At 36.5% G+C, this 18,697-nt stretch overlaps 1 protein-coding gene across 2 annotated transcripts; it reads left to right on the top strand.

The window, feature by feature from the left end:
• The first annotated feature begins 10,587 nt into the window (after positions 1-10,587).
• Positions 10,588-17,790, top strand: LOC125862542 (EH domain-containing protein 1-like). Of its 2 annotated transcripts, XM_049542644.1 has the most exons (16): positions 10,589-10,771; positions 10,887-10,966; positions 13,339-13,407; positions 13,498-13,555; positions 13,743-13,798; positions 13,876-13,915; positions 14,035-14,099; positions 14,654-14,767; positions 14,927-15,029; positions 15,117-15,166; positions 15,598-15,726; positions 15,835-16,086; positions 16,182-16,261; positions 16,878-17,004; positions 17,112-17,255; positions 17,420-17,790. In XM_049542644.1, exons 1-16 carry the CDS (start codon positions 10,687-10,689, stop codon positions 17,603-17,605), a joined length of 1,638 nt encoding a protein of 545 aa, XP_049398601.1. In that variant the 5' UTR covers positions 10,589-10,686; the 3' UTR covers positions 17,606-17,790. The 2 variants fall into 2 exon arrangements, with proteins under 2 accessions (XP_049398600.1, XP_049398601.1); XM_049542643.1 differs by having other exon boundaries at positions 10,588-10,771; positions 14,927-15,166.
• Positions 17,791-18,697: the final 907 nt, after the last annotated feature.

Raw genomic sequence — 18,697 nt, 5'->3', positions numbered from 1 at the left:
CTCAGAGACTGGGATCTATGACCCAAGATCCACGGATTATAGTCCAACCTACGGTCTGTAGGTCCTGGCTGTGGTTCAGGGTTTTTTGGGTTTTATGCGGACAATGTTCCACAGACCGTGGTCCCACCGACGATTGAGTTTTCTGGAGTTTTTCTGTGGACCACGTTCCACGGAATGTGGTCCAATATACGATCCATAGGTGGCCTCCGTATGTGGCACCTGCACTATTACCTCATGCTGGAGTGGAATCAGAAGGTAAGAGGTGAGGGTACTTGGACTTCATGACTGCTTCTACTTCCCAAGTAGCCATCTCTACGGACTGACTCCTCCACAAAACCTTGAATGAAGCGACTTCTTTGTTTCTCAACCTTCTAACCTGACGATCAAGAATCTCAACTGATACATCCTCATAAGAAAGGCTATCTTTTACAGCCACATTCTCTAATAGCACTACGGATGCTGGATCACCCATATATTTCTTCAAAAGTGAAATGTGAAAGACTGGATGCACTGCTGGCAACTCTAACTCATGAGCCACTTTACCAATCCTTTTCAAGATCCGGTAAGGGCTTCCATATCTGGAACTGAGCTTTCCTTTCTTGCCAAATCTCATCACCCCCTTCATAGTGACACTTTCAGGAAAACCCAATCATCAACTTGGAATTCTAGTTCCCCTCTCCTTACATCTGCATAAGACTTCTGGCGACTCTGGGCTGCCTTAAGTCTATCCCTAATAAGTTGCACTTTCTTCATAGCATCGAGGATTGAATCTGGCCCTCTCAAGGTTGCTTCACCTACTTTGAACCAACTAATAGGAGATCTGCATCTACGCCCATACAATGCTTCATAAGGGGCCATCTGAATGCTGGAATGGTAGTTATTGTTGTAGGCGAACTCTATAAGAGGAAGGTGGTCATCCCAACTACCCTTGAAATCGATCACACAAGCTCTCAACATGTCCTCTAAGGTCTGAATGGTAGCTCTTCCTGACCATCCGTCTGTGGATGAAATGTTGTGCTAAGATTAACCTGAGTACCAAGACCTTTTTTAAATGACTTCCAGAAAAAAGAGGTAAACTGAGGACCTCTATCTGAGATGATAGACAAAAGAATCCCATGCAACCTCACAATCTCATTAATACAAAGCTTAGCGTAGTCCTTCGCCGAATCTGTAGTCTTGACCACCAAAAAATGAGAAGACTTAATAACTCTGTCAACTATCACCCAAACGGAGTCATGTTGTCTGTGAATACGAGGTAAATCTGTGATGAAGTCCATGTTGATCACTTCCCACTTCCAAGTAGGAATGTCAATCTCTTGAGTCATAACTCTTGGTTTATGATGTTCTACCTTGACTTGCTGGCAATTGGGGCACTTAGCCACAAAATCTGCTATATCTATTTTCATACCATTCCACCAATAGACTTCCCACAGATCGCGGTACATCTTAGTGGCGCCTGGATGGAGAGAATATCTGGAGTTATGGGCCTCTGCAAGAATATGTTGTCTTAACTCACCCACATTATGAACACATAATCGACCTTGGTAGCGAAGCACACCATCCCCCCCTTGGGAGAAAACCTCAACTATTTGTTGATGGACTGCACCCTTGAGTTCAAGAAATATCGAATCACTATCTTGCTTTTCCTTAACTTCCACTACCAAAGAAGATTATGCCCCATTTTGAACCATTACACCACCATTTGATATGCTCATAAGACGAACTCCTAGGCGAGCAAGTATATGAACATCCTTTGCTAACTCCTTTCTTCCTCAACATGTGCTACATTACCATGGATAATCTGCTAAGAGCATTTACTACTACATTTGCCTTACCAGGATGGTAATGCACACTCATATCATAATCTTTGAGGAACTCTAGCCATCTTCTCTGGCAAATATTCAACTTTTTCTGGGTGAACACATACTGAAGGCTATTATGGTCGGTGAACACATCTACGTGAACACCATACAAGTAATGTATCCAAATCTTTAGTGCAAACACCACTGTTGCAAGCTCAAGGTCATGTGTTGGATAGTTCTTCTCATGCACCTTAAGCTGTCTAGAAGAATAAGCTATAACCTTACCTCGCTACATCAACACATAATCTAGGCCGACTCTGGATGCATCACAATAGATCACACAACCATCTGAACCCTCTAGTAGATTCAAGACAGGAATTGTAGTCAACCTAGTTTTCAATTCTGCAAAGCTTTTCTCACAATCATCTGACCACTGATACTTGACCTTTTTCTGAGTCAGTTTAGTCAATGGTGAGGCTATAGATGAAAATCCTTCCACGAACCTTCTGTAATAATCCGCTATTCCCAAGAAACTTCTGATATCAGTAGCAGAGGTAGGTCTGGGCCATTTTTTCACTGCTTTTATCTTCTGGGAATCTACTCGAATTCTTTCACTAGACACAATATGCCCAAGGAAAGCAACTGCCTGCAACTAAAACTCACATTTTCTAAATTTAGAAAATAACTGGCGATCTTTGAGAGTTTGTAGAACAACCCTCAGATGACTCGCATGGTCTTCCTCATTCCTAGAATAAATGAGGATATCGTCAATAAAGATAATAACAACAGGTCTAAGTACTGCTTGAACACTCTGTTCATCGGATCCATGAAAGCTGCAGGAGCATTGGTTAGTCCAAATGACATAACTACAAATTCATAATGTACATACCAAGTTCTGAAGGTTGTCTTTGAAATGTCATTATCGCTGAATTTAAGCTGATGTAACCCGATCTAAGGTCTATCTTTGAGAAATGACTAGCACCCTGAAGTTGGTCAAACAAGGCATCAATCTTGGGGATGGGATACTTATTCTTGATTATGACCTTGTTCAACCGTCTATAGTCAATGCACATTCTGAGAGAACTATCTCTATTCTTTACGAACAACACTGGTACATCCCATAGCGAAATACTAGGTCTGATGAAGCCCTTATCTAGAGGGTCTTTCAACTGCTCCTTCAATTCCTTAAGCTCATATGAAGCCATTCTCTAAGGAGGAATAGAGATAGGCTGGGTATGTGGAAGGAGATCAATTCCAAAGTCGATTTCCCTATCAGGAAGAACTTCGGGAAGATCTTCTAGAAACACTTCTAGGAACTCATTAACCACAGGAATTGACTCAAGAGTTGGGGTTTTGGAGCTTGAATCCTTAACCCAAACTAGATGATAGAGATAACCCTTAGAGATCATCTTTGTGGCCTTAAGGTAAGAAATGAATCAACCCATAAACGCTAAGCTACTACCCTTCCATTCTAATATTGGTTCGTCTGGAAACTGAAAACAAACAATCCTAGTTCTACAATCGACTGAGGCATAACAGGAACGTAACCAATCCATGCTTAGAATGACATCGAAGTCTATCATTTCTAACTCTACAAGATCTGCGGAGGTGACTTTCTAAGAGACTGTGACAGGGCAATTTTTGTATACTCGTCTAGCTATAACTGGGTCACCGATTGGAGTAGAGACTGAGAAGGGTTCTGAGAGAGTTTCCGGTCTAATACTGAATTTGACCGCTATACAAGGAGTTACAAAAGACAAAGTATCCCCTGGATCTAACAATGTATAAACATCAAGATCAAAGACTCATAACGTACCAGTGACTACATCAGAAAAATCTTCCTGATCCTGGAGAGCATACAACTTGTTTTGGCGCTGGCCGCCACCTATACCAAATGAGTTACCCTGCTGAGTTGGGCGACCTGTTGGTGCTGCTGAAGTTGGGGACTGAGCTCTACCATTATTACCTCTTTGACCCTATCTAGAAGGACAATCTTTCAACATGTGACCATACTAACCATACCCAAAGCATCCTTCCTTCCCTACAAGGCACTCGCCCGGATGGTTCTTACCACACTTAGGGCAGGTTGGGTAGGTTTTGGTACCTGAAACACTTCCCTAAGACTTAGAGCCTGATGCCCTACCTTTTTGATCTTGTCTGAACTTGGAGGATGGAACACTAGTTGATGAATGTGCTGGAGTTGAAAATTTATGTTAACCCTGCGAGCATTTCCACCACCCGATTTCTTCTAAGAGTAGTAATAGTTTTCCATCCTAGCCTTCTTGTTCTCCTTAACCTGTTCTCTAAGCTTATCACCCTCAACCTGCTGAGCATGAGTCATGAGCCTAGAGATACTCATATTTTCCAGCAACATAGCATTTCTACACTCTGTCTTCACCAAGTCTGACACTCCATATAGAAACGTATTCATATGAGCCTTGGAATCAGCAACCCTGTGAGAAGCATACCTAGAGAGTTGGGTAAACTTGAGCCCATACTCTTGGACAGTCATGCGACCTTGCCTTAAGCTCATAAATTCCTGAGATTTCGCCTCCCTTAGCTCTCTTGGGAAAAACCTATCCAGGAAGGTCTCACTAAGCAATCCCATGTTCTCCTTCCACTGAGTATACCATATATGAGCTACATCCTTAAATTGGTAAGATGCTAACTCAACCCGATCATTCATAGTTACTTGCATTACTTCAAAGATCTTTTTGACCTCATCAATGAAGTTTTGGGATTTTCTCCAACCTGCGATCCTAAGAACTCTGGCGGATTCATCCTAACAAAGTCTCGCACTGTGGCTGCAGCTGACCCAACATTAGCGTTTGCCGGAGCTGGAGCCCGCTGATTGTTCTGGTTGGCAATGCTCTGAGCCAATATCTGAATGACGTTTCGGAATTCTGTATTTGAAACTTCTTGATCTAGGACTGAAGGAGTTGCATTTGCGTTCCTAGTATTCGCATTCCTGGTGTTAGCTCTATGAGGAGGCATGATCACACTGAAACGTAGAACGTCAAGTTAGAATGGAATTAGATCATACCTTAGGCATGATAAGAATAACAAGAAAATGAAGATTTTTCCTAAAACACTTTGTAGCCTCCCTCTTATTAGATGTGGTGCACTTCACACCCATTAAAAGGACTCTAGTTGGTGCGGCTTTTCAGACATCCTAGGACTCTTAAACCTAGTGCTCTGATACCAAGTTTGTCACGCCCCGAGCTACCACCAAGACACAGACGCGGGACCTAGGATCACAAGTGACCCCAAGCTAACCCTGTTGGAATAATCATGAACATACTAAAGATAAACTGAGAAATAAAACTATTGCGGAAGCTAATAATAAGTAAATTTGAAATGATAGAGAATACCAATATACTAAAACTGAATATCAAATCTGAGAGTTTAATACAAAAGAAACATCAAATTCAAATACTAAGCTGAATCTAGTTATGTCTGAAAATAGCCTTTAACTGACTAAAAGTGTTAGGACATGCCCTAACTAAGTCTAGCAAAGCTGAAACTAAGAGACTGAAATAATGAAAAGATAACATGATTGTTGTCCTCGAAGAATGAGGACTCATTACTGATGCTACTGAACTGGAGATCGGGAACCGATCTAAGCGTGATCTGGATGCTGAGAGCCTGAACCTACATCACGAGAAGATGTAGCGCAGAGTATGCGTTAGTACTTGAAAGGTACTGAGCATGCAGGATAGAATAAAGCTAAAATAACATATAACTGAACAAAGAAATAAAGCAATGATATAATTTGAACATGATATAGATACTGAATATTGAGCTAACTGAATGCAATGACCAATTTATAACATGCTGAAATTGAATATTGAATGTACTGATAAATGGTCAGTGCAATAGAATATGACTGAACTGTGGGAGCTTCTAATAACCAATAATAAAACCACATGATTTAAATGTGGAGTTCGATGTATACGCTCCATCAAGAGGACCCAATACGCCCGGCCAAAGGTATAGAGGCATGCTGGCGTGATCTCTAAAATGATGCCCACATAGGGAACTTACAACCTATGTGGCTCGTAGGTCTAGGACTATATGGGTGACTAATCGTAGTCCAACTTGGTATTATGTTACTCCCAATGGATTAAGTGATTAACACATTATGACTGAATTTCTGTGATATACTGGATAGCTCAAATTAACATGCAAACTAAGAATGCGCATAAATAACTGATAATGACACATTTAAGACTGAAGCATGTATATCTGAAATAACTGAAATATCTAGCCTAGCATGTGTAATTCAAGAACTAAAGAACTACATAACTAGTGTTCTGAAATTCATGCAATAGACTGAATATTAACATACTAATCTAATTTGGATCATTCTAACAGCTAAGAACCCAATATTCTTAATCATTCAAGAAATCCTAGGTCTAGTCATAATAAGGGAATCAAGAAAGTGACTGAAAACTAGGGACCTAATGGGTGAAAGGAACCCACTAGTGAAATCCCACATACCTGGTGACGAATTCCACGGAGAAATCTTTCGATTTCGGGGTTGGAACTGATGGAAACTTGTTGCGTTCTTGAACTAGGGTTGGTCGACCTTTTTCTCCTCTCTTGCTTCTAATTTTCTAAGTTTTGATTAATAATTTGACTTAGGTAAGTTCAGTTATGTTTTTAGGCTTTATCTGACTAAAACCTCATAATTTAGGGTCTAAATGACGTAGTTTAGGAGTCCAATGCATAGAGAAAATACCAAAATGACCCTAACTTAAAAGCTGTCGGAGTGACCGACGGACCTGGTCCACGGACCGTGGTCCTAACTACGGTCCGTCCTGGTCCTTTGTCGTTTGGCTCAGAGACTGGGATCTGTGAACCAAGATCCATGGACCTGGTCCACGGACCGTGGTCCAACCTACGGTCCGTAGGTCCTGGCCATGGGTCGAGGTTTTCTGCGAACCACGTTCCACGGACCTGGTCCACGAACCGTAGTCCCACCTACGGTCAAGGTTTTATGGGTTTTTCTGTGGACCACGTTACGATCCATAGGTGGCCTCCGTAGGTGGCACCTGCACTTCTGGAAATCTGCATTCTGGTCTATCTAGGATACGGGGCGTTATAAATTGGGTGGGTAATGGGTTATGGGGTGGGTTCTTAGTTTATAAGTTAAAAGCAATGGTCAACGGGGTAGTTACTTAGGATTTAACCACATGTACAAAATGAGAGTGCAGTTAGTGAGAGGGCATATGTGCATCTATAATTGGACGACAGGAGCTGAGATGGATGTAAAGTAAAACGGAGGGCATAGACGTACCATTTATCAAAGTTCGGGGGTATATTTGTTCTTTTTCCCTTAATTTTTTTATCTTCTTTTGTCGAGTTGTCTATTTATTGATTTGTTTATCTTCTTCTTTTGTTTACTTGTTTATTTATTGATTTCTTTCTCTCCTTTATTAAAATTTGTTGTTTGTTTGTCTTTTTACTATCTACTTGTTAGGGGTTATTATTTATTGTCATCCTTTAAAGTTATAATTAGGTAGACCTATATTTTTTTGTGGAATGTCTCTATTCTTTTTGATAGTTTAACAGTTAAGAATAATACACTTTTGCAATTTTCAGTATGGTTCTCACTTAGAAATATTCTTACAACTTGAATTTTAAAAAATAGCCACGTGTTATGAATAAAATGTTTAATGTTTCCTAAGATTATATGATGTCAAGTTATTTAATATGACTTGTTAACTCTTCCTAGTTTGACTTAACTTTAGTACTTAACAAATATAATTTGATTTGTTAACTCCTCTAGTTTAATATGTGACTTAACTTAACTACTTAACAGTTTAATGACTTATTTTTTTACTTAACTTTAATACTTAACAGTTTAAAAGGACTTGTTTTTTACTTAACAATTTAATATGACTAGTTAACTCTTCCTAGTTTGACTCAACTTTAATACTTAACAGTTTAATATGACTTGTTAACTTTTCCTAGTTTGAAATTTTAATACTTAACAGTTTAATTTAACTTGTTAACTCTTCCAGTTTAATATGTGACTTAACTTAAATACTTAACAGTTTAATATAACTTATTTTTTACTTAACAATTTAACTTGGCTTGTTAACTCTTCCTAGTTTGACTTAACTTTAATACTTAACTGTTTAATTTGACTTGTTAACTCTTCTAGTTTATGACTTGACTTAAATACTTAAAAGTTTAATATGACTTTTTTTTACCTTAACTTTAATATTTAACAGTTTAATATGACTTATTTTTTACTTAACTTTAATACTTAACAGTTTAATATGACTTGATTTTTACTTAATAGTTTAATATGACTTGTTAACTCTTCCAAATTTGACTTAATTTTAACACTTAAAAATTTAATTTTAATAATGTTGACTTAACTTTAATGCTTAACAATTTAATTTCATGTACTTAATGTATCACTGCCCATTTTCCTCTTTTTCCTAATGTGAATACTGACTAACTAACATTATGTTTTAATACTTAACTATTTCACTTAGCTAATATGTTATCTAGTATTGTGCAATTATTTTATTTAAATCCTTGTAGGTTATTAAAATAATAAATGTCACCATATACTTTCATCATGATGGTGTGATTTAATAATTCAGATCCACATTATGTGAAGAGATTGGTTCATTATTGAAAAGGATATGATCCTAATCTTATTTCTTTTATTGACTTAGTTAATGAGTATACAAATAAGATAGATTTTGTAAGTGTGCAACAACTTATTGTACTTGGTCCTACTGAAAAATATTTTGAATTAGAAGGAGATGGAAAAGTTAAGACATTATCATCTTTTGTTTCTGAGGATTATCATTCCATTCATTTGTTTACTATTGATGATTGTAATAATTAGTTGTTGATGTATTTGATTTTTGCATGCATGATATCCTTTTTCCTTATTAAATATTAGGTAAAGTAATATATGCTTAAAATGACTAAATGGTTCACCAATTTAAGGGTCCGTTTTCAAGTGGTATCTGATTCAATCCTAGTTAGCAAGATTTTTCCATCCATCTTTATATTTTCTTTTAATTTTTTACACAAAGAGGCTCCAACTTTAAGCCAGAAAATCTAGAAAAATCATCATTGCCAAGGTTCAAGGTAAATTTCTTTTTAATTCATGATTTCTCTTTTTAATAAACAAACAAAATTGAAAATCTTAAAATACGTTTTATTTTAGTAGTCCCATTAAAAAAAAAACAATTTGAATATTTTGGAGAGTCATCACTTTAGAAAATATTTGGGTTTTCCCATCTTCGTTGCAACTACCATTGAGGTCAACTACTTATTTATTATTGATAATTTTGGCTAGTGCCTTGCGGACTGAAAAGTTAAATTCTATCAATTACATGATATAACATGATTATTAAAAGTACACTAAATAGTTTCCTCAATCATATTTATTTAATTTATTCACCTACCAAAATATAAAATTAATCTATTAGAACGTTGTGAGCGTAACTTTAGTTGGGGTTCCATTGATTTAAAAAGAAAACTTCACTTGCTTAATTGAGATTTTGTAACTAAGCTCAAACCTAAGAGGAAATCAGATAAGCAATTGTGCTATTGTGTGACCTACAATAATTTATATATGTTCAATAGTACCGTACAAAAAATTATAAGAATTTTTATATTGTCAACATTCGAGCTCTACACAATAAAAAATTAGCTTATTAACCGAACACCTCTTTTAGCTCCACCCAAACACCCTTTTTAGGTGCCAAATATTAGGCCATTTACAACCTCATCATGCCAACTTGACACTTTCGTCTATTCGCTCAAACAATACATGCCCACCATTTGATTTACTTGAAGATATAATTAGACGTTCACTTTTGCTATTGCATATACGTGGTAAAAGTAATATCCAAACAACTATATTTTGTAATAGTTAACAAATCACTAACCTTTTTGCTTATGTACATAATAGACAAAGTACTACTTATGTAGTTCATGTTAACATCACTACTTCTACTAATGTAAGTGTTTATTTTTTTGATTTCCCACCTGGTGTTCGGAGACCATATTGGAGTTCCGATTAAATCTGGATCGCGCTCTGTAGGGTCCATTTGGGGGTGGCGCTCCCAGCAGAATTTTCTCCATACCTAGGGCTCGAACCCGAGACCCCTGGTTAAGGGTTAAGAGTGAAACACTCCCACCAGTGCACCACAACTCATGTTGGTTACTAATGTAAGTGTTGTTCTACAAAGGTACAAGAGTCGTTATTGTAGCCGATCACCTGAGCTACTAAGATTTCCGTATTAGATTGTTTAATACAATATTTAGTTTGCACAAAAAAAAAAAGAGGAGGGGGATTAAGTTTTACCATTTGGAAACAAACAACTTATTTTCACCTTTCTCTTTACCTAATTATTAGGGAAACTTAACAAATACATGATTAACAAGGGGAAAATGTGATTTATACACATAAATTTTGTAAGAATAGCCAACTTGATTAACTATAAAACAAGAGTTCGTTAATAACCAAAAAAAAAATAATATAATTCAATATTCAACATGGTATTATTAAGTACGGTGCATATTTCAAAATCATTCTTACTAGTAGGATACTAAAAAAAATCTTCTCCTATTTTAGAAACAAATCTTACTTCAAACGACACATCTATTATTATAGTTTCAAAATTATCACTTTAATTTTTGTATGACATATATAAAGTAATAATATAAAAAATTTAATAAATAATTTAGAAACTTAGAAAGTTACTACTTACTTAATTTGATAAATATAAATTATTTACATACAAATATTCTTCCTACAAAAAAAAATCAGTGAAGGAAAATGGAAACATAAAAAGTGTTCCCCTAAAAGCAAGGCACTCAGATAGGTGAAAAAGCCAATTGAATAATGGAGTTTGATACATCTCCGATTAATCGGTGCTCCAAAGATCATGAAAAAATCTATCAACAATGGTTTAGTTTAGCCGATTCAGGTACCCTCATTATGATGATCCTCTTCGTGTTTATAATTATATATGTATATGTATGTATGCTCCATTTGATTTCACAAATTTATGCTGAAAAATGAATTTTGGGTATTTTTATCAGATGGAGATGGACGTCTCACTGGCGGTGATGCTATCAAGTTCTTTGCCATGTCCAATTTGCCTCGGCAGGACCTCAAGCAGGTGTTTATTCTTTCCCCTGTGCAGCAGAATGGCTTAGAGTGACAGTTTTTGCTAGCGAGTATAGTTATATGTTTCAGTTCTTGTAAGATTAAGTGTTTGGTAAGAAAGGAAAATATTTTCCTAGAAAATGTTTTGTTAGAAAATAAGTGGGTTTCTGGCTTATTTTCTAGTATTTGGTGAGTAAGCAAAGAAATATTATTCCAAGAGCATATATATGTAATCTAGCAAAATACTATGTGGTGGGGACTGGTGGTTCGAGGGTGGCAAGGGTTGGGATAGTCAAGGGTAGGGGGTGGGGGTGTTGGGTGGGTTGGAAAGAAATAATGAACTTGCAATGTCACTTATGTAATTTTTTTCTGTACTTTGATTAAGGGAGTCATTTTCCTAGAGAAAATATTTTCCAAAATATTTTGACCAACCAAACATGGAAAAATTGGATTCATAACAAACACAATCTTAATCTTCATCGTGAATGGTTCCATACAATAATAAAGATTTACTAAGGTCCTAATAATCTTCAATGCTCAGATTGGAGGAGGATAAGTTCTTAAACTAGTGAACTTCTAATTGTCCATGTTGTAAACACAGGATTTTTGTTCTCTTCTCCTTTCAATTTAATAACTGACTCGATTCGTGCAAAGCATTTTCCATAATTGAATTGCTCTCAACCAAATAGCAGTTACCTTTTCATGCAACTTCTTGTTTCTGATCCTTGATGGTAGTTTAGGAAGTTAAGGTTAATTGGGGCTAAAGACACTTTGTCTGAAATTGGATGTGAAGTAGGTCATTAAGCATTGTTTTTATGTCTGTAATTGGATCGGGAGCGGTTCTTTAGCATCGTATTCTCTGATTCTTTGGTGATGTAATTACATGGATATATATCTGGTATTTGTGTTACAATTATTGTTGAGACCAAATTCTGTTTGACTTTCCCATTGCACTGGGTGATCCAGATTTTTTGGGATTCTATTGTAGGAATCCCACATACAGTGAAATTCATTGGAATGCTAAGACCAACAAATTATTTGAGAGTAGAGATACAATGAGAGTGAATGCATCTCTATGGTTCAACATACCACAAGATGAGCGTCTTAAAAATGCAAATACTATAATGGATGTGTAGTCATACAAGATTAGGTAAGATAAAAGAAGATCACATCCAATATAGGGTACAAGCTAAGTTGTGCGGACTCTTCACTTCCGGTGCTGCATCCATGTCTACAGAGAAGGAAAACTAAACGACGCCCGACTAGCTACTAATTTTAGAATTTATACCATGAAGGATACAACGTTTAGATTTGCACCCGTACTAGACACCCGCACCCGAATCTGAGCAACTTAGCATACAAGTGTAAAAGTAGAACTCATAAAGGATGAAAAGAGAAGGTTTCATGAGATGGTTCGATCATATCTTGTGTAGAACTCATTGGGAAAACGGAAACGATCAATAAGTGTGATACTATGACGATGATGCAGAGATAAAATCATAAAATCCAATTGAAGTTATGTCAAAAGCTATACCATCTCTCATAATTGATGTTGATTTAGCTAAGAACATAACACAATGAAGAGCATAGGATTTATATAGGCAATTTCGGCTACTCTATGTTTGGATTTAGTTATTGTCACTCACATTAGTTGACCCCAACTAGTTTGAGATTGAAGAACTGTTGATCGATTGACATTCTGATTACTTGCACTTTTCGCTCCGAACTTGAGTGTTGTGCTTTGCCATTTGAACTTTTCAAACTGGTGAACCTCTTGCACTGTTGACATTGGAGAGTATTTCTGTGAACTTCATCTTTATAACTAATGAGAGTGACCTCCAATCTGAAATTCAAAGAGGATTGATTAGAAATGTGGATTAGCAGGTCCTGCTAAATAAGAAATCCTGTATGTTGGACCATTTCTAGCCATTTACAATTCATGTTAACGTTTTTCAGTGATTAGTGAACAGAACTAAGCCAGTGGATAAAGTGGGTGTATTTTGACAAGCGCAGTGATACAACTAAGTTTTGATGGTGAAGAAATTAAACCCTAACGAATTGGATGGCAAAGTTTATCCTCTTCCCTTCTCTTACACCCAAAATTGAACAGATGCTTACTTATACATTACTTTTGGTAGTGCTACATAGTTTGCCCAGTATCAACTGACTATCTGCAATAATATTGTATTTTTGACTTTCATACCGTCTTCTATTATGTGTCACTTCACCACCCTATGCTCGTATGCTTTATTATGAGTCAGTTTCCGCCTAGTACTACTGTAGCTATTACTGAATCAGATTGATTCCTTCTTTTCTGCCAGTTCTCTTTTTCTTAACTCACTAATTTTATTTCAATGGATTGTTTTTCTTTTCTTCTGTCCCAAGGTGTGGGCAATTGCAGATTCCAAACGGCAAGGCTTTCTCGGTTTTAGAGAGTTTATTGCTGCAATGCAGGTACTAGTTCATTGCAGACTTGCATTTCAAACTGGTATTTAATTTTAATCCTGATAAGACTCTGATCCTTTCTTTTTTCCAAACATTTAGTTAGTCTCTTTGGCACAAGCTGGCCACCCAGTAAGCAGTGATCTCTTAAATGCCGAAGGTAACTAGCAAGCTTTAAATTTTTAAAATTTTAGACTGTAATCTAGCAACAAGAGTAGTCTCTAGAATGTGATCTCTGGCAAACTAGTTGGTTCATTACAATGCCCTGTGTTCTCTTTCTTTAGCTGTAGGATTGTTGTCATATACTGTTAGTGTTCTTACAATTAGAACAATTGTAATCATGGCAGTTGACTTTGAAAATTTGCAACCCCCTAGCTTGGAAGGTCTGGATTTACTTCAAACTGTAAGTTTGTTTGGTGAACTTTCTGCATTAGTTTTCATTTATTGTGGTGCTACTGACTTGTATATTCTATAATACAGAAGAAAAAGCGTATGCCTAAAAGTGAACCTGAGCAGAATGGTAATTTTACCTCAACACATACAACATCTTTCTTATATCTTCTTTCTTAGTGATTCTTGGGGATTTGAGAAGGGAGTTAGATGGATCATCTATGTCTAACTAATTGGATTTGGAAGCAGGCAGTTCTACAGTGCAATCTTCTGCTACAGCTAATTGGTTTTCATCATCTTCATCTGTAAAGAAGGTTAGTGTGGTTAGTCTTGTACTTTATTTGTAAGCTCACAGACCTCTGCACTTTTGTTCACCTAGTTGATGCATTTTTCTACTAGCCAGTTGTATAATTTATTTATTTTTGAATGGCATGTTTTCCAATTTTTGCTATGTTAAGCTGGTATCCTTTCTCCTAAATGGAATACCTTCCACCGGTCCACCCACTTCACCCTCCCTAGTTATATGACAGATGTCCTTATTTGGACTCCTTAAAATGTTGACACACTTATGTTAAAAATTGTATATTTCACAAGTTACAAACATAAATTCATTTAGTTATCTCAAATTGAAATCATGTCCAATGTTTTCCCTGTGAAGTCAATTTGTAAATAAGCATCTCTTGTCCTTATCCATTAACGAGGACGTTGTTTAATTTTATGTTATAAACCATTTGTTGAAATTGTTGCATGGAAATGTACTCTCCGTTAATTCTCCCTATACATCCTATAGCATTGCATAGCATGTTTAATGCTAAATTTTCTGATTTTGCTCTTAAAATGAGGCTTGGTTCGGTTAATCTACCCTCAGGTCTCTTTAAGCTCCGTCACATCGATAGTTGATGGACTGAAGAAGTTGTACCTCCAGAAACTAAAGCCACTGGAAGCAACATATCACTTTAATGATTTCGTCTCTCCATTACTGGTAGGCAGTTTATCGTGTTGGTTGTGCTTATTTTCAAGATATAGGAGAGGAAACTCTTGCTTATACTTTTCCATTCAACTATAGTTTCTTTTGTACTAATCCATGGAAAAGTAATACAGAAGCCACTGATTGCTTTCTTCATATGCTCTGTGTTGGTAGACAAATAGTGATTTTGATGCCAAACCAATGGTCATGCTTTTGGGTCAATACTCAACTGGAAAAACTACATTTATTAAGCATTTACTTGGAACCAGTTATCCAGGTCATCTAACACTCTTTTTTTTCTTGTCCATGTCTCTTGTTTGTTCACAGCTTCCTGTTGACACTTGTGCTCCTTATTTGTCTATAGGTGCTCACATTGGACCAGAGCCTACAACAGACAGATTTGTGGTTGTCATGGTACTTTGCTTTTCTTTGTTTCTGTTAACCACTGCGGTCACTTGTTTTCTTCCTTTTTTTGGATTATGTTGCTGAACAAAAGAGAAGTTATTCTTGTTTTCACCTTGAGTTGAATGTCTTTCATTCCATTTGATGTTGTGTCAAAATAGTGTGCACTAAATTGACAAAGATGGCTTTTCAATTCATTGTACCATCTTTTTGTGGATATATATTTTGTCCCTTCTGTCCTAACACATAGTTCTAAATATTATCACATCAAAGAGTTCCTTGAGAATACTCTGCAACAGTTTTGCTAGTTAAACCAGACTTTTAGTTAGAAAGGAGAAGGCTATACCCATGCAATGCATGTTTGGTAATAGTTTTCTCAACAGTGATTGTTATGCTAATCTTTTTGTTTGGACTGGTGTTCATTTTTTACTGTAATTATACAGAATGGACCCGACGAAAGGAGTATTCCAGGGAACACAATTGCAGTTCAAGCAAATATGCCATTTAGCGGTTTGACAACTTTTGGATCTGCATTTTTGTCAAAGTTTGAGTGTTCTCAAATGCCGCATCCTGTGAGTTATGCTACTCGATTGTACTCATAGATTAAATGATCAGAACTTTCTCATTAACTCACCAGACTCTGAATACCTTTTCCCATCTTTTCCCTCTCTCATGGTTAGCTGTTGGAGCACATCACATTTGTTGATACTCCTGGAGTTCTATCAGGAGAAAAACAACGAACACAAAGGAGCTATGATTTTACGGGAGTGACGTCTTGGTTTGCATCTAAGTGTGATCTCATTCTTCTTTTGTTTGATCCTCACAAACTTGATATAAGTGATGAATTCAAACGTGTGATTGCGTCTCTTCGAGGCCATGATGATAAGATACGGGTGGTTTTGAACAAGGCTGACCAAGTTGATACTCAACAAGTAGGCTCAACTTTTGTTTTTTTGGGTCTATTAAGGTTTTCCTCCTATTGCTGGACTAAGCTAACCATTTGGTTTACTGTTGGTGTCAACTGCAGCTTATGAGGGTTTACGGAGCATTGATGTGGTCTTTAGGGAAGGTTCTAAATACCCCTGAAGTTGCACGTGTCTACATAGGGTATGATCTCTATATTCTTACAAGTAGTTCAGGTATTCTGCCCAACAAAGTAAGAGTATTATTTTGGGAATTCAAATATCTATGATTTTCTGGATGTCTTCAAGATTTATCAAGCCTGCACTTATGTTAAGACTATTGCCGGTGGAATGAGATCTTGATTGCACCTTATGAAACTTGACATCTGATTTGGGAGTTAGACCTTGATTTTTTTGAAACATGGGTACAATAATGGAGGGATTGCCAAGTGGTAAGAGCACTCTGCCTCCAATCATTAGGTTGGGTTTCAAGTCACTTGGGAGCAAAGTGGAAAAGAGCCACTGGTTGTGGTTGGCTCCTGGTAAAGTTATTTTGGGTGGTGGGGGTGGTAGGGGTTACTCTGTCCAAAAACCTACCTCATGTTTGAGATACTCACCCACCATATGCTGTTTCCTCTCATGCTTGAGTGTAGCTATAATATGCATGCTCTAGAAGCAGATATCTTCATTTTCATTTCCTATTTGTGTATAGAGCATAATGTTGAGTCCTTCTAAGTTGTATCCTTGTAGATATCAAAATATTACAAACTTTCATCACTTTTTGGAGTTCCTCAATAATGTAGTGTTTTTATCTTTCACAGATCATTTAATGACAAACCAATAAATGAGGCTGCTATAGGGCCAATTGGAAAAGAACTTTTTGAGAAGGAACAAGATGATCTCCTTACAGACTTGAAAAACATACCAAAGAAGGCTTGTGATCGTCGTGTAAGTTCATAATCTTCATTATGGCAACACATTTTACTTACTTCTATATACTGTGCGTTCAAGTTTTTTGAAAAATGAGGATATTAAACAGTACTTATGTTGTGCAGATAAATGAATTCGTAAAACGTGCTAGAGCTGCCAAGATACATTCTTACATTATCAGTCATCTGAAAAAGGAGATGCCAGCAATGATGGGCAAAGCCAAGACCCAGCAAAAACTTATTGATAACTTGGAAGATCAATTTATGAAGGTCTCTCTCTCTCTCTCTCCCGTCTGTTGTCTGCCTCAAATCTACATACATATGTGGTCAACATGCATGCATGTTTAGCACCAACGAGCAATTTCATGCACTTGTGACATGATTCTTGTATGGAGCTTTAGTATTGTGTTTTAATTTCCAACTTATCAAAACAGGTTCAAAAGGAACACCATCTACCAGCTGGGGATTTTCCTAACGTCGAACACTTCAGGGAAGTTCTGAGTGGTTATAACATTGATAAGTTTGAGAAGTTGAAGCCCAAATTGATACAATCCATCGATGACATGCTTGGTTATGACATCCCTGAACTTCTCAAGAATTTCAGAAATCCTTACGATTGACGAGGTCCAGAGCTGATATAGCATAGAGTAATTGCTGGCGCCTGGCAGACGTGATGTTTATTATTTTATGGATCGTGTATTCTTATTCTTACTCCAACATTGAGACTAGGGCTTAATAGTGAGTACTTAAGTAATATTATCACATGGTAAATAAGGCTGCATGTAAATATGCATTATGAATTCTACATCCGGGTAGATCTTACTTTTGTGTTGATGCTTCTTGTTTTTATATTTTTATTTACGAGGTAGTGATAAAGTATGCATACACCCTACCTTCTTCAGACTGCACTTAGTGAGATTCATTAGCAGAACCAATCGGCCAACAAAGTTTTTTTTATGGTACGTCTCTAAGGAGTTTTTGATATTTTTAATTTCATGATTGTATTTTAAGTTGAATACAACACAATATCCTTAAATACGTTTTATGGCTTTCATTAACGGATTAGGCTTGACGACTGTTAAGGTGAATGGAGCTATATAGCCATACTAAATTAATGCGCAATACAATTTCCAAAAATTTATCGAACATTTAACTTTGTAGGATTTATGTTTAAGTGTGTTGTTTTTAGTTAACAAGATAATTGTTTCAAACACTACGAATTTGTCAAACATCCAAAATTAGTGCACAATTTTATCTATTATGTGAGATTCTTGTTTTTTTATACTATTAATATAGTAAAAAAAAAAAAAAGAATAACAAAAACTAAGATAATATTTATCATTAAAAAAATAGATGGGCAGAAAAAATTCGTCAAGTAGACGCCATCATGAAATGAAGATTTTCCAAGGGCCGTTACTCAATTTTCCTATCCCTTTCTGGACGTTTCCATCATTAACTGAAGTATCTTCTCAAAATGACAGATATAACACTGGCATCCTCTTATTACTTTCACAGTACTCCCTCCATTTCAAAAAAGAGTGACCTAGTTTGACTTAACACGAAATTGACAGAAGTTTAAGAAAATAAAGAAGATATTTGAATCGTGTGATCCTAAATTAAAGTTATGTAAAATGTACAAAATTATTTTTTAAATCTTATGGTCTTGAACATGCACGTGAAAAACTGAAATTAAAAAAAGAGGTCAGGATTAC

The sequence above is a fragment of the Solanum stenotomum genome, chromosome 4 (assembly GCF_019186545.1).
Source record: "Solanum stenotomum isolate F172 chromosome 4, ASM1918654v1, whole genome shotgun sequence".
Lineage (NCBI taxonomy): Eukaryota > Viridiplantae > Streptophyta > Magnoliopsida > Solanales > Solanaceae > Solanum > Solanum stenotomum.
Note: the sequence above shows the minus strand (reverse complement) of the source record. Positions and strands in the feature narration are given on the sequence as shown.